The sequence below is a fragment of the Nomascus leucogenys genome, chromosome 2 (assembly GCF_006542625.1).
Source record: "Nomascus leucogenys isolate Asia chromosome 2, Asia_NLE_v1, whole genome shotgun sequence".
Lineage (NCBI taxonomy): Eukaryota > Metazoa > Chordata > Mammalia > Primates > Hylobatidae > Nomascus > Nomascus leucogenys.
Genome location: NC_044382.1, coordinates 26,870,368 through 26,887,762, shown reverse-complemented (window position 1 = coordinate 26,887,762; position 17,395 = coordinate 26,870,368). Strand labels below are relative to the sequence as shown.

Sequence of the window (17,395 nt, the reverse complement as noted above, 5' to 3'; positions counted from 1 at the left end):
AAGGGAAGGCAATAATTTATTTTCCCTGGACCTGGATGTAAACACCTTTACCATTCAAGCCTCAAAGCCAGACCCTTTTTTGGCTGCATAGTGCATTTTCCTTATGTAAATCTCTTTAGATCTTTGTCATGACCTGCTACTTTAGGCCTGTATTAGTTATTGTGCTGTGGGAATGGGAGAAAATCCCCTAGGGGAAGGTGCTTTAGGGAAAAGTTAGGCTTCCAGTGTCTCTTCTCTGCTTACCACTGCTCCTCCATCCTGCCTCAAGTTGGAGATTTTTAAAAGACACGTGTGAAACCCCAGGCCTCAGTACAAACTGATTGTCAGCTATCTCAACATTCTACGTACACCTTTGATCCAAAGCTCAGACACTAAAGTGCAAAGAAAGAAATGGAACCCCAGTACTCTGGCCATGGGCCAAAGCAGGGAAAATGCTTCAGACAATGGTGCCATTATTTCAGACATAGTGCTGTTGACAGTGGACAGAGGCCTGCTATCTCCACCTTGCAGACCTCCCATCTGTGATACCCATTTCTGTCCGCAGGACCATGCCCACCCACCCCACCCCCCAAACTAAATTCGTCTCCTGGTCCTTTTTTTCTGGAGTGCCCTAGCTGTCCCAGGACAATTCTGGCACTTCAGAATTGAAAGAGAAATACTTGTCTAACTTTCCTAAATGTTAAACAAAGCACCTAAAAGGAAAAAAATAGACTTACAAAAATACAACGGGGTCAGCTCCCCAAACTTTGCACATTATGATATATGATATGTCAAAATATAACAAACATTTTCTAAACATTACCATCTCTCTCCACCCATTTATACCTAATTGGCAGCAGACTCAACACTGCCCTTTCACCTCTTAAAACTTTACTCTGTAGAACCACTAGATAATAAATGTATTTCACACCACTGACCTCACCTTCCCAAACATGCACTCAGTTGCAGTTCCAAAGAGACTCTCCAAAAAAATAGTCATTTGAAAAAAGTACCTGTTTACACTCAGTCTATCTGCATATTATTTTTCAAGATTATTACTTATTTTAACCATAAAAAAGATTGCATATTGGCAATATAATGAGAAAACCACGTCGGCCATTTCTGGGTGCTGGTAGAGGGTGAGTGGGGCGTTGTTGAAGCACAGAAGCAAGAGGGCTCAGAGAGGGGCAATTGTGGACCTCAGCCTTGAGATGTGAGGGTTGAGCTGGGGTTACCTACATTCTCAGTCCTTGGCCTCTGAAATATCCGTCTCTTTAGTCACTCCCTTCTCGTCTCTCTACCTGTCCCCATTTCCACTACCCATTCCCATACCACACAGCCCTCTTGAAGCAGAGGCAAAATGGCTTTTTGGCATGTGTCCGCTTGGGTCAATTTGAAGACAGGTATGGCATTTGGAGGGGTATGATGTGGGACATACACCAGAGCAAGCTTATTTGTGACTGTTTCCACTCTGGGAAAAATTGTCCATTACTTCTGTGACTTTAAAAATTTCAGCAGTTACTAGGCTGATAGGTTAAGAAACAAATCTTTTGTTTTTGGGGTTTTGCATTAATATTAAGCATGAATATATATCATATATTACATTGCTTTCTTTCTGCTCTGGGGCAGACTGTGCTCTCCTTCCAAACAGGAAAACTGCACAGCCCATGGACTGAGATTTTTGAAAGCTATTATTTCCCCAATCCCCCACCCCCTGCCCTTACCCCCTCCCTTCCTCCCAGCCCTCAGTTCCTGTATTAGAAAAGTCCCTCCTGACCCCCCTCCCAACAGCCCACCCGAGGTTAAATAGTGCCACATTGTAAAATTCATGCATCACTGCATTTTGCTATTGCACATATTGCAGAGAGAGTTGCGTAAGTGTGCCCCCTCCCTCTCTTCCCCTTCTCTTCCTTAGTTTCTCAGATTCCTGTGCTATTCCCACGTTCCCCTCTCCCAGCCTCCCCCAACCTTTCAGACCCTTCACTGGTTGTGGACATCCTCTCTACGGACAATCTTGTAGATGATCCAGTAGAACATGTTGAAAATGAGGAAGGCCATGGGGAAGCCAATGCGGGATATTTTGTCGATCTTCTTGGCCCTCTGGATGAAGAGTTTTCGCATCTCCTCTGGGGACTTAGATGGTGCAGGAGGGGGGTTGGTGGTGTTATTGTTGTTGGCGCCCTTGACTGAGATGCCATCCTTGGCCTGCAGACAGGCTGGGCCCATCCCATAGGCAGAGAAGTTAAAGCGGCCTTCTCCAGCTTCATCCTCCTGGAATAGATTCAACATGGGGCTCTACTTAAAATAAGACAGGGGCTAGGCACCCTCCCTGCAAGGCACTCCCTTGGGGGCCAGGCCATGCCCATCTAGTTCTCCCTGCTTTCCAGACTGCATCACTCTAGGTTTTTGGAGGCTTTTTGGCTGGCTGGGGAGTTCTGCCTTATAGAGGGGCGCCACTTGCCTGCTGAAACAGATGCAAAACAGGGGATAGGAATGTGGTTTAGAGTCTGGAGACCTGTGTTCAAGTCCCAGCTGTATCAATTGCTGGTTGTATGACCATAGGCAAGTAATTTCCTTCTGTGAGTCTCCGGGATTTTTATTTCATTTTTTCTTCTACCTGGGGGATAAGATTCTCTCCACTACTCCACAAGTTTCTTTTGACCATCAGAAGTTATAATTGAGAACATATTCAAGGTTGTACTGGGTTTTAGTTAGAAATTCAGATAACAATTTGGAGAGATCCCCTGCTTTGCCTCTGTTGCTTCCTTGCCTCTTCCCCATCCCATTCCCCAGTTAATAGCTCCCAGGAGTGGGTGGTAAGGGGGATGGCTATGGGCCAGGATGGAGCAGGAGCTCTGGGCCTCACTTCCGTTCTACAACCCAGGGAAGCCACAGCTTCTTCCTGCCTCTACGTTCCCACATCCCTGGCAGTTGTAACTTCAGACAGACCTCTGGATTTTTACTAAGTTTTCATTCAAGACTCTTCATCATTTGGCTCCAACTTACCTTTCCAGGCTTTCCTTCTCCCCCACCAGATACTTTGCAGCCCTCCAGGTTTGTTTGTAGATTTTCTCTTGTGCCTTCTCATGTCCCTTCCTTATGCTCGCTACCAAAATGCCTGCTGCCCTGATCTTTCTAGTTCATCCCTTTCCCAGGTCATGGTGGTCTTGCCCTGGTCTGAATCATGGAGGCACTATTGTCTGCTCTCCTCATGTCCAGCTTTGTTATCTTTTCATGTGAGCTCTGAGGAGGAATTGAGAGTCTAATGTTTTGTCCTCAACTGAGCTGTCGATTCAGTGTTGGCATTGGGAAGTTTTATCAGCTCACATTGCCCACCTAGATAATGCTTTTAGGAAAGGAACACCATCTTCTGCTTGTTCCTGTGCAGGACCGGGCCAACAGAGAACAAGAAACTCAGTATAGGATCCACTGGTGCCTCTCCATCTCTCCTGTAGGATAGGCCACCTTCTGGTTTGTTTGTTTTGTTTTATTTTGTTTGTAGAGATGGGGGTCTCACTATGTTGCCCAGTCTGGTCTTGAACTCCTGGCCTCAAGAGATTCTCCTGCCTCGGCTTCCCAAAGTTCTAGGATTACAGGTGTGAGCCACTGTGTCCAGCCCACCATTGCAACAGCCTCCAATCTGCCCCCACCACCCAACCCATCTGAGCCGTTATAACACAGATCTTGGTCATCTTTTGCTTAGAACCTTTTAATAGGCTACCACTGACTTCAGGTTAATTAAAATCCTGAACATGATAAACAAGGCCTTAGAACCTGGACTCTGCCTGCTTTTCCAGTCTCATCTTGTGCCATTTCTATCTGGTGTTCTATGCTTTAGTCACTGAAATATTTCCTTGTATTTGAAAATGTCATGGTTCTTTTCTTGATCTCTGGGCCTTTGTGCAAGTTGTTCTCCCTGCCTAGAACACACTCTCAACCCCATCTCTTGTCTCCAACTCCTCTTTCACCTAATTCTTTCTCAGAAGCCTTCTCTGAGCTCCCAAGTATAGGCTAGCCATTCCTGCTGTGTGCTCCATAAGCTCTCTGTACATATCTCCGTCTTTTTTTAAAGCTCTTATCACATTGTATGGTAATTTCTTGATTAGCGTCTGCCTCTTACTAGATTATAAGCTCCATGCAAAGTCTGTCATGTTCACTGCACTCTCAACACTGAACATATGAACGTAGTCCCTGGTTCATAAGCTCAAAACTTGGTATATGTTTGTTGAGCAAACGTTTACTTGTATATCTTCACCAGCTTTAGTGTCCTTTTTTTTTGTTGTTTGTTTGTTTAAATGGAGTTGTATTTTTAGCACCAGAAGGGTTTGAGACATATGGTAAATGCTCAAGAAATCCTTGGAAAATGAATGAATCTTGTCCAACATCTTCACTGCAAAAGTGAGGAGGAAGAGGATGTGCTACATACAGTGCCTGGCAAACAGGTGCTCAGTAAGTACTTGTCTATGAATAGGGCAACAGTAGAAGAGTCAATGCCAGGGCCAAGGAGAGGAGTTGCGGGGAGCCGGCCAAATTGCTGGACCTAGTACTTAGAAGGGGGTCTAAGTCTGACTCTATCGCATTTCAGTGAAAATCTCCCCTTGCTGGAGCTGGGGTGTTGTTTTTTTTTTAATTTTATTTTTTATTTTTTATTTTAAACTGGGACCTAGTTAGATAGGGGGAAGCACCAAATTAACTTTTTATGCTGCTTTGGGTGAATTATTCTTTGCCTTTCTTATCTGTTAAACATGGGAATAGGAGGCGTAGAGGTTTGGATTGAAGGCCCCATCTAGCTAGAGGATTATCAATTTCATATTGTGTCTGGGAGAAAAGTTCCCTAGGAATGACTGGTAAAGGGCTTGCTATTCTTATTGGAACCAGCAGGTGGCAGGAAATGTATGCCCAACTGCATCTGGAGCTGCTTAGAGCTGGAGCAGGGGAAATCTGGTAGTGTACTCTGGAGCTCAGGGAGGTTGCTAGTAGTATGCCTGCTGAGTCTGGTGCTCACAGATACGGTTTCCTAATAATTTGCCTAAGGAGGCAAGCCAGAGAATTCGAGAACCAGATGCTTTCTGCACAACAAATGAGGCACCATGGGAAGATGGTGGGAGTTGGGAAAGCTGTCCAAGATCATAGGCTCTGAGAAATTCAGGCATGTAGCTAGTTCCTCTCCACACCATCTGGGACTTAAAATCCCTTCTGCAAACTTCCTGTTAAAGAGGGTTTCTGCAGAAGAAGCTTGTACACCTCTAGTGTACAAATCACTTCGAGAGCGGCTTACTCTAAGGAAACTATGGTGAGCTCAATTCTGCATCATTGTAATTTCTGACATTTGGGCCAACTTAAGAGCCTTTATGAATGAGATTACGTTAATTCAAATGCATACAAGAAGGCAGGCAGGAGAAATGTGAGTGGTAAAGTGAGTTGGGGCTGAAAAATATCCCTGGTTAGAAGGGATGGTATTAACTGGAAAATGCATTCCCTACCTAAAGGCAGTTCCAGTGCACCAATACCTTATGGGAAGCACATTCAGTGTGGCTGGTTGCTGTGATTTTTTTTCTAGTGAAGCCAGAAGTGTGGTTTTTAAATGCTGACCCCTTAAGTCCAGATTTTAAAAACACTCCAGGCCAAAGTAAAGATATTTGCACATCAAATTTGGCCTTCTGGCTACTAGTTTTTGACCTTCGCCATGGGATGAGGCTCAGTTTTTATTTAAGATCTAATAAATGAAAGACGATTTTTATCTGCTTCAGGGTGGACACACTGAACAGATAAGAACTCATGGTGGTATGGTTAATGTTTGGAGAAGAACCTCGGGTCTTTTAGCACCTCTCCTGCCTTTGCCATCAGTGCCTCGTGATACTGGTGACTTGACCTTGCTATTGTGGGCCTCTCTCATCAGTTGCATGGAAGGAGTGGATGGGGTGATTGCTGAGGTATCTTCAAAGGAGGGAACAGAGCAGGAGAATCTGATCAAATCTAGCTAGTGGCCTTATTCACACTTTATCTGGCCAGAGATAGTGTTTGTTTTCTTCTAGTGTGTCAAACTGGTAGATACTTGGGGAGCGTAGAAGCGGCCTTTGAAAGTACCATAGGCCCACCATACTACATATCTTCAGGAGGCTCCATTCCCATTTTAGTCCATACAAACAGGATCTGCTGGAGCTGTGCAGTGCCCAATCAAAGGGGCTGGTGCTAGTAAAATATCTTGGACATGATCTTTTCAAATTAGTGTTTTTAACAAATGTCTCTAGCAGATGAAATTACAAAAAGCAGCTAGTCTATACGGAAAATGGAAAAATAAAATCCTAGAGATACTATGTTTGGTTGGTTTCTTTCTTTCTCCTTCTTTCCTTTTCTTTCTTTCTTTTCTTTTCTTTTTTTTTTTTTTTTTTTTTGGACACAGTCACTATGTTGCCCACATTGGTCTGGAACTCCTGGGCTAAAGCAATCCTTTCACCTCAGTCTTCCTAGTACTTGGGATTATAGGCACAAGCCATCAGGCCAGTTTCTTAATTAGACTTTTTTTTTTTTTTTTTTTTTAAAGCATCGGAGGCTAGGTATTAAATGGACAATATAGAGTAACTAAAACTAGGGGTCGTTTAAGAAGTGCTATCTGTCTTGCTGAACCCAAGACAATTTCCTCCTTCAATGTAGGTTAGAAGGATGGTGATATCTTAATTCCCATGGACATCTTCTGTCTTGGAACGTCGGCCTCCTCCCTGTGGTAAACTGCCAGAAGTTAATTGAATCAGATTGCTGATGTTTAAGAAACACACTGATGGAAATGTGTGTATATGTAATCATTTTAATCCTCGGCACTTGTGCGGCAGGAACAAAACTTAAAGCTACTTTGGCATACCCTGATTTAATTCTCACCAGAATTTCCCTTTATACGCATTTTGCACATGGAGAACCTGGGCCCAGGTAGGCTAGCTCGAAGTCTCATACTAAAGAAAACTAAAGAGGCAGGGTCCTTTGTCACGGCACATTGCACCTGGGCAGACAACTATTTTGTTTTATTTTATTTTTGAGCTTTGCTGATTAATAGACAACGATTTTAAATAGGTCAGTCTAAAGCTTGTAGGACCTGGCACATTGCAGGTATGTACTGTGACCTGCAACACTATGACAGGTCATAATGTGTGGGTCCCTGGTTGCCCTAATCTGTCAGTGGAAAAACTTCAGACTCTCTGTCTTCTTTATTGCTTTTAATGGCAAAAACTGCAATTATTTTTCCACCAACCTAATCGTTTGTTTATCCCTTTGTTCATTTGTTTAACAAATACTTATTGCATGCTCACTATATGTTAGGCATTGTGTTAGGCACCAGGGATATAGCGCAGAGCAAAAACAAACACGGTCTCTGCCTTTATGGAGCTTGCAATTTGGTGGAAGAGATCGGCTTTAAAAAACACATCATTGAATTTGTGCTTTTAAGTCAGGATACGTTTTTAGAAGGTTAGAAATTAAGTTCAAGTAGAACATGGCATTTGCTAGGACACACAGTGCACTGGAAGAGCAGTACAGGGAAAGAGAACAAGATATTTAAAGTCTTGTGTGTATGTTTGAAGAACTAAGAAAAAAGCCAGGGTGGTTGGATCTTCTGGGGAACTAGTTATGGACCCATGATATGGAGCAGTTTGCTCCAGCAGGCTGCATGCTCCCCATTGGCATTCTTTGGTCAGTGCACAACCTCGTGAACAGAGGTTGGTAACTCCTCAGAGGTGCCCTGTCAAATATTCCTTTATTCGATCCCTCATATGGAGAGAGAACCCACTCTGGCGGAGATCTTGCTTGTTGCCTCTTGCCTGGAGGCAGGAAGCAAAGGCCTGAACCTGGGCATTCTACTTTAAGATCTCACCTTTTGTGGAGCAATTGTCTTCTGGAATCAAGCCTATTAAAACAATGCAGGCTTGCAGAAAAAAGCCAATGGACACCTCCCAATATTTTAGGCTTATAGTTAGTTATTTTCTTGACCCCATCAGCTTTTAGTTAATTAGTTCCGCCTTTAGGTATAACTTGATAATTTCTGTAATGTTACTGTTACGATTCAAAGAGTGACTGCCTATAGACCCAACTAGGGCATTATTTATGGGAGGGAAAGCTGAGACCGCTAGGTCTTTAATTCCTATTTCTAACCTGCCTTGCACATTGAGAAGGATGGACCATTGAAACAAATAACACAAGACAAGACTACTTAGAACTCTTTTGTTTACTACCAGCTGTCCCTCCTTAGGCAGTGACCCAAAGGCCTACCTTGTGATGTCTCCGCTTCCTCCTGAATCGGAGCAGCTCCTTATGTTGCCGAGACACAAAGTTAACGGCAGCATATTCTAGTAGGGCTGAGAACACAAAGAGCAGGCAAACTGCCATCCAAATGTCAATGGCTTTCACATAGGACACCTAGAGTGAGGGTGGAGGAGAAACACAGGGAGGTGAGAGCAGGGGAATGTAAAACATTAAGCATGGTGGAATATTTTCTGCTCTTCAGTAATTCCCTACATCACCTACTGCTGTCTGCTCCTCAGCTGGGATATTAGGGTGGAGGTACAGAGGAAAACAGAAGAGAAATGCATCAGACAGACTGGAAAGAATATTGGGGGTAGATTGTGGTACCTACGAGACTACTGAAGAGAGGACAATGGTTTATTTAGCATTATCACTTAGAACAGAATGCTGTGTTTCATTTAAGGGTGATTGGAACAAACTGTTGTAGTGAGCATTAAAAGCGAATGGAGGATGTCAGCAAAAATGACATCGTAAGGACCTGAAAATTCCTCCAAAAAATTAATGAGAACACTGGAAAAAATTGTCAGTGCCAACTTTTCAGAACTCCACTAATTACCAACAGCTTGTATCAGTCCTGTGAACATTTATTCAAGAAAATCAGCTGAATCTTAATAAGAACAGCAAGCTTTGTGGCAGTGTTTAAAAGTGTTACTGAGATATAATTCACATACCATACAATTCACACATTTAAAGTGTACAGTTTAGTGATTTTTAGAATATTCACACATGTGCAACCATCATCATCAGTCAATTTTAGAACATTTTCATTACCTCAAAAAGAAATGTTACTTTTTAGCTATCACCTCTCTATTCCCCCAGCCATAAACAACCACTAATCCATATTTTATATGAATGAAATAATGCAATATGTGGCTTTTTATGATTGGCCTCTTTCACTTAGAATATTTTCAAGGTTCATTCACATTGTAACATGTATCAGTATTTCATTCCTTTTTATGGCTGAATAATACCCTGTTTTATGGATATACAACATTTTGTTTATCCATTAATCAGGTAATGGATATTTAAGTTTTCTACCTTTTAGCTACTGTGAGTAATGCTGCTATAAACAACCATGTACAAGTTTCTGCACGGACCTGTATTTTCATTTCCCTTGGAGCTTTGTGGTGTTTTGCCCTATTCCTGTCCTAATCTATCCAGCTCCATGGTAGCCTTGAAAACCAACAGCTGTCTGGAAGCCATTGGATGGAGCAGAACACAGATGGAGCTTCTTCAATGCCTCATTCCCAGAGAGTTATCATCATTTGACATATCTCATGGTTCCCTCAAAGATGCCACTTACAAGGCTGTCTTTGACCTGATTTGGAGTTGGCCCCATGTGAACAACCTTTTCTTTGAGGGCATTTATCAAAAGCAATCAATAGTAATTGCCACCTGAGGCAGTTGGGGCAAAATAGTAGGTTAATCAAAAAGCTGAAAAAGAAAAGCTGGGTAATGAGATGTTTATAGGGGGCTTTGGAAAGCTGTGACATATTCTTGGGAAACTGTGTGCAAGCTTAGAGCTGTGTGCATTCCTGGGAAGACTTGAGATGGCTCTAGGCTCTCACCTTTGGCTAACCTTGATAGTCTGAGAAAGCAGGAAGTGGAGCCTGAGTCAAAGTTGTAAATTGCCTCACAGAATGTTTAAGGTAGAGAGCCCCTTGGCAAAGTCTAGGAGACTTGTAGGTTCCAGGCATTTAAGAAACCTTTGTCTGATTTTTAGCTGACTACCAACCTGAACAGAGACTTCAGTAGTCCCACAAAACAAATAATACAAACTTTACGGAATTAGTTCAGAAAAGTTACTGAATAGCAACAGCAACAAATCCTGGAGAGACAGGAGAATTTGATTTTCAAAGTTGCCACATTATATTATTAAAATGTCCAAACTTGGCTGGCAAGATGGCCAAATAGGAACAGCTCTGGTCTGCAGCTCCCAGCAAGATCAATGCAGAAGGCAAGTGATTTCTGCATTTCTAACTGAGGTACCCAGCTCATCTCACTGGGACTGGTTAGACAGTGGGTGCAGCCCACAGAAGGTGAGCCGAAGCAGAGTGGGGTGTCGCCTCACCCAGGAAGCACAAGGGGTCGGGGATCTCCCTCCCCTGGCCAAGGGAAGCCTCAAGGGGCTGTGTCATGAGGGACGGTGCACTCCAGCCCCAGATACTACTATTTTCCCAGGGTCTTTGCAACCTGCAGAAAAGGAGATTCCCTCGGGTGCCTGTGCCACCAGGGCCCTGGTTTTCCAGCAAACTCCAGCAGCCGTTTGGACAGACACCGAGCTAGCTGCAGGAGTTTTTTTTTTTTCATACCCCAGTGGCACCTGGAACCCTAGTAAGGCAGAACCGTTCACTCCCCTGGAAAGGGGGCTGAAGCCAGGGAGCCAAGTGATTTAGCTCAGTGGATCCCATCCCCATGAAGCCCAGCAAGCTAAGATCCACTGGCTTGAAATTCTCACTGCCAGCACAGCAGTCTGAAGTTGACCTGGAACACTTGAGCTTGGTGGGGGGAGGAGCGTCCACCATTACTGAGGCTTGAGTAGGCAGTTTCCCCCTCACAGTGTAAACAAAGCTGCCAGGAAGTTCGAACTGGGTGGAGCACACCACAGCTCAGCAAAGCCTCTGTAGCCAGGCTGTGTCTCTAGATTCCTCCTCTCTGGGCAGAGCATCTCTGAAAGAAAAGGAGCAGCCCCAGTCAGGGGCTTATAGATAAAACTACCATCTCCCTGGGACAAAGCACCTGGGGGAAGGGACAGCTGTGGGAGCAGCTTCAGCAGACTTAAACGTTCCTGCCTGCCAGCTCTGAAGAGAGCAGTGGATCTCCCAGCACAGCACTTGAGCTCTGCTAAGGGACAGACTGCCTCAAGTGGGTCCCTGACCCCTGTGCCTCCTGATGGAGAGACACCTCCCTGCAGGAGTGGAAAGACAACTCATACAGGGGAGCTCTGGCTGGCATCTGGCAGGTGCCCCTCTGGGATGAAGCTGCCAGAGGAAGGAACAGGTAGCAATCTTCGCTTTTCTGCGTTCTCCACTGGTGATAACCAGGCACACAGGGTCTGGAGTGGACCTCCAGCAAACTCCAGCAGACCTGCAGTTGAGGGTCCTGACTGTTAGAAGGAAAACTAACAAACAGAAAGGAATAGCATCAAAATCAACAAAAAGGACATCCACACAGAAATCCCATCTGAAGGTCACCAGCATCAAAGACCAAAGGTAGATAAATCCATGAAGAAGAGGAAAAGCCAGCACAAAAAGGCTGAAAATTCCAAAAACCAGAATGCCTTTTCTCCTCCAAAGGATCACAACTCCTTGCCAGCAAGGGAGCAAAACTGGACAGAGAATGAGTTCGACAAATTGACAGAAGTAGGCTTCAGAAGGTGGGGAATAACAAACTCCTCCGAGCTAAAGGAGCATGTTCTAATCCAAGGCAAGGAAGCTAAGAACCTTGAAAAGAGGTTAGAGGAATTGCTAACTAGAATAACAAGTTTAGAGAAGAACATAAATGACCTGATGGAGCTGAAAAACACAGCGCGAGAACTTCGTGAAGCATACACAAGTATCAATAGCTGAATCGATCAAGTGGAATAAAGGATATCAGATTGAAGATCAATTTAGTGAAATAAAGCATGAAGACAAGATTAGAGAAAAAAGAATGAAAAGGAACAAACAAAGCCTCCAAGAAATATGGGACTATGTGAAAAGACCAAACCTACGTTCAATTGGTGTACCTGAAAGTGATGGGGAGAATGGAACCAAGTTGGAAAACACTCTTCAGGATATTATCCAGGAGAACTTCCCCAACCTAGCAAGACAGGCCAGTATTCAAATTCGGGAAATACAGAGAACACCACAAAGATACTCCTCGAGAAGAGCAACCGCAAGACACATAATTGTCAGATTCACAAAGGTTGAAATGAAGGAAAAAATGTTAGGGGGCAGCCAGAGGGAAAGGTCGGGTTACCCACAAAGGGAAGCCAATCAGGCTAACAGCAGATCTCTCGGCAGAAACCATACAAGCCAGAAGAGACTGGGGGCCAATATTCAACAATCTTAAAGAAAAGAATTTTCGATGCAGAATTTCATATCCAGCCAAGCTAAGCTTCATAAGCAAAGGAGAAATAAAATCCCTTACAGACAAGCAAATGCTGAGAGATTTAGTCTCCACCAGGCCTGTCTCACAAGAACTCCTGAAGGAAGCACTAAACCTGGAAAGGAACAACTGGTACCAGCCACTGCAAAAACATGCCAAATTGTAAAGACCATTGACACTATGAAGAAACCACATCAACTAATGGGCAAAATAACCAGCTAGCATCATAATGACAGGATCAAATTCACACATAACAACATTAATCTTAAACGTAAACAGGCTAAATGCCCCAGTTAAAAGACACAGACTGTCAAATTGGATAAAGAATCAAGACACATCAGTGTGCTGTACTCAGAAGACCAATCTCACGTGCAAAGACACTTATAGGCTCAAAATAAAGGGATGGAAGGATATATATATATATATTTTCTTTTGAGACAGAGTTTTGCTCTTGTCCCCCAGGGTGGAGTGCAATGGCACGATCTCAGCTCGCCGCATCCTCCACCTCCTGGGTTCAAGCGATTCTCCTGCCTCAGCCTCCCGAGTAGCTGGGATTACAGTCATGCACCACCATGCTTGGCTAATTTTGTATTTTTAGTAGAGATGGGGTTTCTTCATGTTGGTCAGGCTGGTCTCGAACTCCTGACCTCAGGCGATCCACCTGCCTTGGCCTCCCAGCGTGCTGGGATTATAGGCAAGAGCAATCATGTCTGGTGGGATGGAGGGATATTTACCAAGGAAATGGAAAGCAAAGGAAAAATAAAAAAAGCAGGGGTTGCAATCCTAGTTTCTGATAAAACAGACTTTAAACCACAAAGATCAAAAGAGACAAGGGCATAATGGTAAAGGGATCAATGCAACAAGAACTAACTATCCTAAATATGTATGCACCCCATATACACCCAGATTCATAAGGCGAGTTCTTAGAGACCTACAAAGAGACTTAGACTCCCACACAATAATAGTGGGAGACTTTAACACCCCACTGTCAATATTAGACAGATCAAGGAGACAGAAAATTAACAAGGATATTCAGGATGTGAACTCAGCTCTGGATCAAGTGGACCTAATAGAAATCTACAGAACTCTCCACCCCAAATCAACAAAATATACCTTCTTCTCAGCAACACATCACACTTATTCTAAAATTGACCACATAATTGGAAGTAAAACATTCCTCAGCAAATGCAAAAGAATGGAAATCATAACAGTCTCTCAGACCACAGTGCAATCAAATTGGAACTCAGGATTAAGAAACTCACTCAAAACCGCACAACTCCATGGAAACTAAACAACCTGCTCCTGAATAACTACTGGGTAAATAACGAAATTAAGGCAGAAATAAATAATTTCTTTGAAACCAATGATAACAAAGACACAGTATACCCGAATCTCTGGGACACATTTAAAGCAGTGTTTAGAGGAAAATTTATAGCACTAAATGCCCACAGGAGAAAGCAGGAAAGATCTAAAATCGACACCCTAACATCAGAATTAAAAGAACTAGAAAAGCAAGAGCAAACAAATTCAAAAGCTAGCAGAAGACAAGAAATAACTAAGATCAGAGCAGAAATGAAGGAGATAGAAACATGAAAAACCCTTCAAAAAATCAATGAATCCAGGGGCTGGTTTGTTGAAGGTTTGTTGAAGGTCTAAAATATATAGACCACTAGCCAGCCTAATAAAAGAGGCTGGGCGTGGTGGCTCGTGCCTGTAATCCCAGCACTTTGGGAGGCTGAGGTGGGTGGATCACAAGGTCAAGAGATCAAGACCATCCTGGCTAACACGATGAAACCCCGTCTCTACTAAAAAATACAAAAAATTAGCTGGGCGTGGTGGCAGGTGCCTGTAGTCCCAGCTACTCGGGAGGCTGAGGCAGGAGAATGGCGTGAACCCGGGAAGTGGAGCTTGCAGCGAGCCAAGATTGCGCCACTGCACTCCAGCCTGGATGACAGAACGAGACAATGTCTCAAAAAAAAAAAAAAAAAAAAAAAAAGTGAAATAGACACAATAAAAATGATAAAGGGGATATCACCTCTGATCCCACAGAAATACAAACTACCATCAGAGAATATTATAAACACCTCTATGCAAATAAACTAGAAAATCTAGAAGAAATAGATACATTCCTGGACACGTACACCCTCCCAAGACTAAACCAGAAAGAAGTTGAATCCTGGAATAGGTCAATAACAAGTTCTGAAATTGAGACAGTAATTAATAGCCTACCAACCAAAAAAAGCCCAGGACCAGATGGATTCACAGCCAAATTTTACCAGAGGTACAAAGAGGAGCTGGTACCATTCATTCTGAAACTATTCCAAACAATAGAAAAAGAGGGACTCCTCCCTAACTCATTTTATGAGGCCAGCATCATCCTGATATCAAAACTCATTTTATGAGGCCAACATCATCCTGATACCAACACCTGGCAGAGACACAACAAAAAAAGAGAATTTCAGGCCAATATCCTTGATGAAGATCGATTCGAAAATCCTCAATAAAATACTGGCAAGCTGAATCCAGCAGCACATCAAAAGCTTATCCATGACCATCAATTCAGCTTCATCCCTGGGATGCAAGGCTGGTTCAACATATGCAAATCAATAGACATAATCCATCACAAAAACAGAACCAATGCCAAAAAGGCCTTCGATAAAATTCAACACCCCTTCATGCTAAAAACTCTCAATAAACTGGGTATTGATGGAAGGTATCTCAAAATAATAAGAGCTATTTGGTGTTTTAGACATGAAGTCCTTGCCCATGCCTATGTCCTGAATGGTATTGCCTAGGTTTCCTTCTAGGGTTTTTATGGTTTTAGGTCTAACATGTAAGTCTTTAATCCATCTTGAATTAATTTTTGTATAAGGTGTAAGGAGGGGATCCAGTTTCAGCTTTCTACATATGGCTAGCCAGTTTTCCCAGCACCATTTATTAAATAGGGAATCCTTTTCCCATTGTTTGTTTTTGTCAGGTTTGTCAAAGATCAACAAAAGCCAAAATTGACAAATGGGATCTAATTAAACTAAAGAGCTTCTGCACAGCAAAAGAAACTACCATCACAGTGAACAGGCAGCCTACAAAATGGGAGAAAATTTTCGCAACCTACTCATCTGACAAAGGGCTAATATCCAGAATCTACAATGAACTCAAACAAATTTACAAGAAAAAACAAACAACACCATCAAAAAGTGGGCGAAGGACATGAACAGACACTTCTCAAAAGAAGACATTTATGCAGCCAAAAGACACATGAAAAAATGCTCATCATCACTGGCCATCAGAGAAATGCAAATCAAAACCACAATGAGATACCATCTCACACCAGTTAGAATGGCAATCATTAAAAAGTCAGGAAACAACAGGTGCTGGAGAGGATGTGGAGAAATAGGAACACTTTTACACCGTTGGTGGGACTGTAAACTAGTTCAACCATTGTGGAAGTCAGTGTGGCGATTCCTCAGGGATCTAGAACTAGAAATACCATTTGACCCAGCCATCCCATTACTGGTATATACCCAAAGGACTATAAATCATGCTGCTATAAAGACACATGCACATGTATGTTTATTGTGGCATTATTCACAATAGCAAAGACTTGGAACCAACCCAAATGTCCAACAACGATAGACTGGATTAAGAAAATGTGGCACATATACACCATGGAATACTATGCAGCCATAAAAAATGATGAGTTCATGTCCTTTGTAGGGACATGGATGAAACTGGAAACCATCATTCTCAGTAAACTATCGCAAGGACAAAAAACCAAACACCGCATGTTCTCACTCATAGGTGGGAATTGAACAATGAGAACACATGGACACAGGAAGGGGAACATCACACACTGGGGACTGTTGTGGGGTGGGGGGATGGGGGAGGGACAGCATTAGGAGATATACCTAATGCTAAATGACGAGTTAATGGGTGCAGCGCACAAACATGGCACATGGATACATATGTAACAAACCTGCACATTGTGCACATATACCCTAAAACTTAAAGTATAATAATAATAATAATAAAAATAAGAGCTATTTATGACAAACCTGCAGCCAGTATCATATGGAATGCACGAAAGCTGGAAACATTTCCTTTGAAAGCCAGCACAAGACAAGGATGCCCTCTCTCACCGCTATTCAACATAGTATTGGAAGTGCTGGCCAGGGCAATCAGGCAAGAGAAAGAAATAAAAGGTATTCAAATAGGAAGAGAGGAAGTCAAATGATATCTGTTTGCAGATGACATGATTGTGTATTTAGAAAACCCCATTGTCTCAGCCCAAAATCTCTTTAAGCTGATAAGCAACTTCAGCAAAGTCTCAGGATACAAAATCAATGTGCAAAAATCACAAGTATTCCTATACACCAATAATAGACAAACAGAGACCCAAATAATGAGTGAACTCCCATTCACAACTGCTGCAAAGAGAATAAAATACCTAGGAATACAACTTACAAGGGATGTGAAGGACCTTTTCAAGGAGAACTACAAACCACTGCTCAAGGAAATAAGAGAACACAAACAAATGGAAGAACATTCCATGCTCATGGATAGGAAGAATCAATATTGTGAAAATGGCCACACTTCCCAAAGTAATTTATAGATTCAATGCTATCCCCATCAAGCTAGCATTGACTTTCTTCACAGAATTAGAAAAAACGACTTCAAATTTCATATGTAACCAAAAAAGAGCCCACATAACCAAGATAATCCTAAGCCAAGAGAACAAAGCTGGAGGCATCACGCCACCCAACTTCAAGCTATAATACAAGGCTACAGTAACCAAAACAGCATGGTACTGGTACCAAAACTGATATATAGACCAATGGAACAGAACAGAGGCCTCAGAAATAATGCCACATAACTATAACCATCTGATCTTGACAAAAACAAGCAATGCGGAAAGGATTCCCTATTTAATAAATGGTGTTGGGAAAACTGGCTAGCCATAAGCAGAAAACTGAAACTGCACCCCTTCCTTACACCTTATATAAAAATTAAGATGGACTGAGGACTTAAATGTAAGACCTAA

The 17,395-nt window shown here is 42.8% G+C and overlaps 1 protein-coding gene across 3 annotated transcripts in view; it reads right to left on the bottom strand.

Moving 5' to 3' along the window:
• Nucleotides 1–1,799: 1,799 nt before the first annotated feature.
• Nucleotides 1,800–17,395, bottom strand: part of GLRA1 (glycine receptor alpha 1) — a 110,398-nt gene continuing 94,802 nt past the window's right edge. For 2 of the 3 annotated variants that reach the window (XM_030826143.1, XM_030826152.1), the window contains 2 exons: nt 8,236–8,382; nt 1,800–2,250 (listed from right to left, as the gene is read on the bottom strand). In XM_030826143.1, coding sequence (XP_030682003.1) covers nt 1,960–2,250; nt 8,236–8,382 — 438 coding nt within the window. In that variant the 3' untranslated portion in view covers nt 1,800–1,959. Of the gene's footprint in view, nt 2,275–8,235; nt 8,383–17,395 lie in introns of all 3 variants that reach the window. The other variant, XM_030826139.1, reaches the window with a different exon arrangement.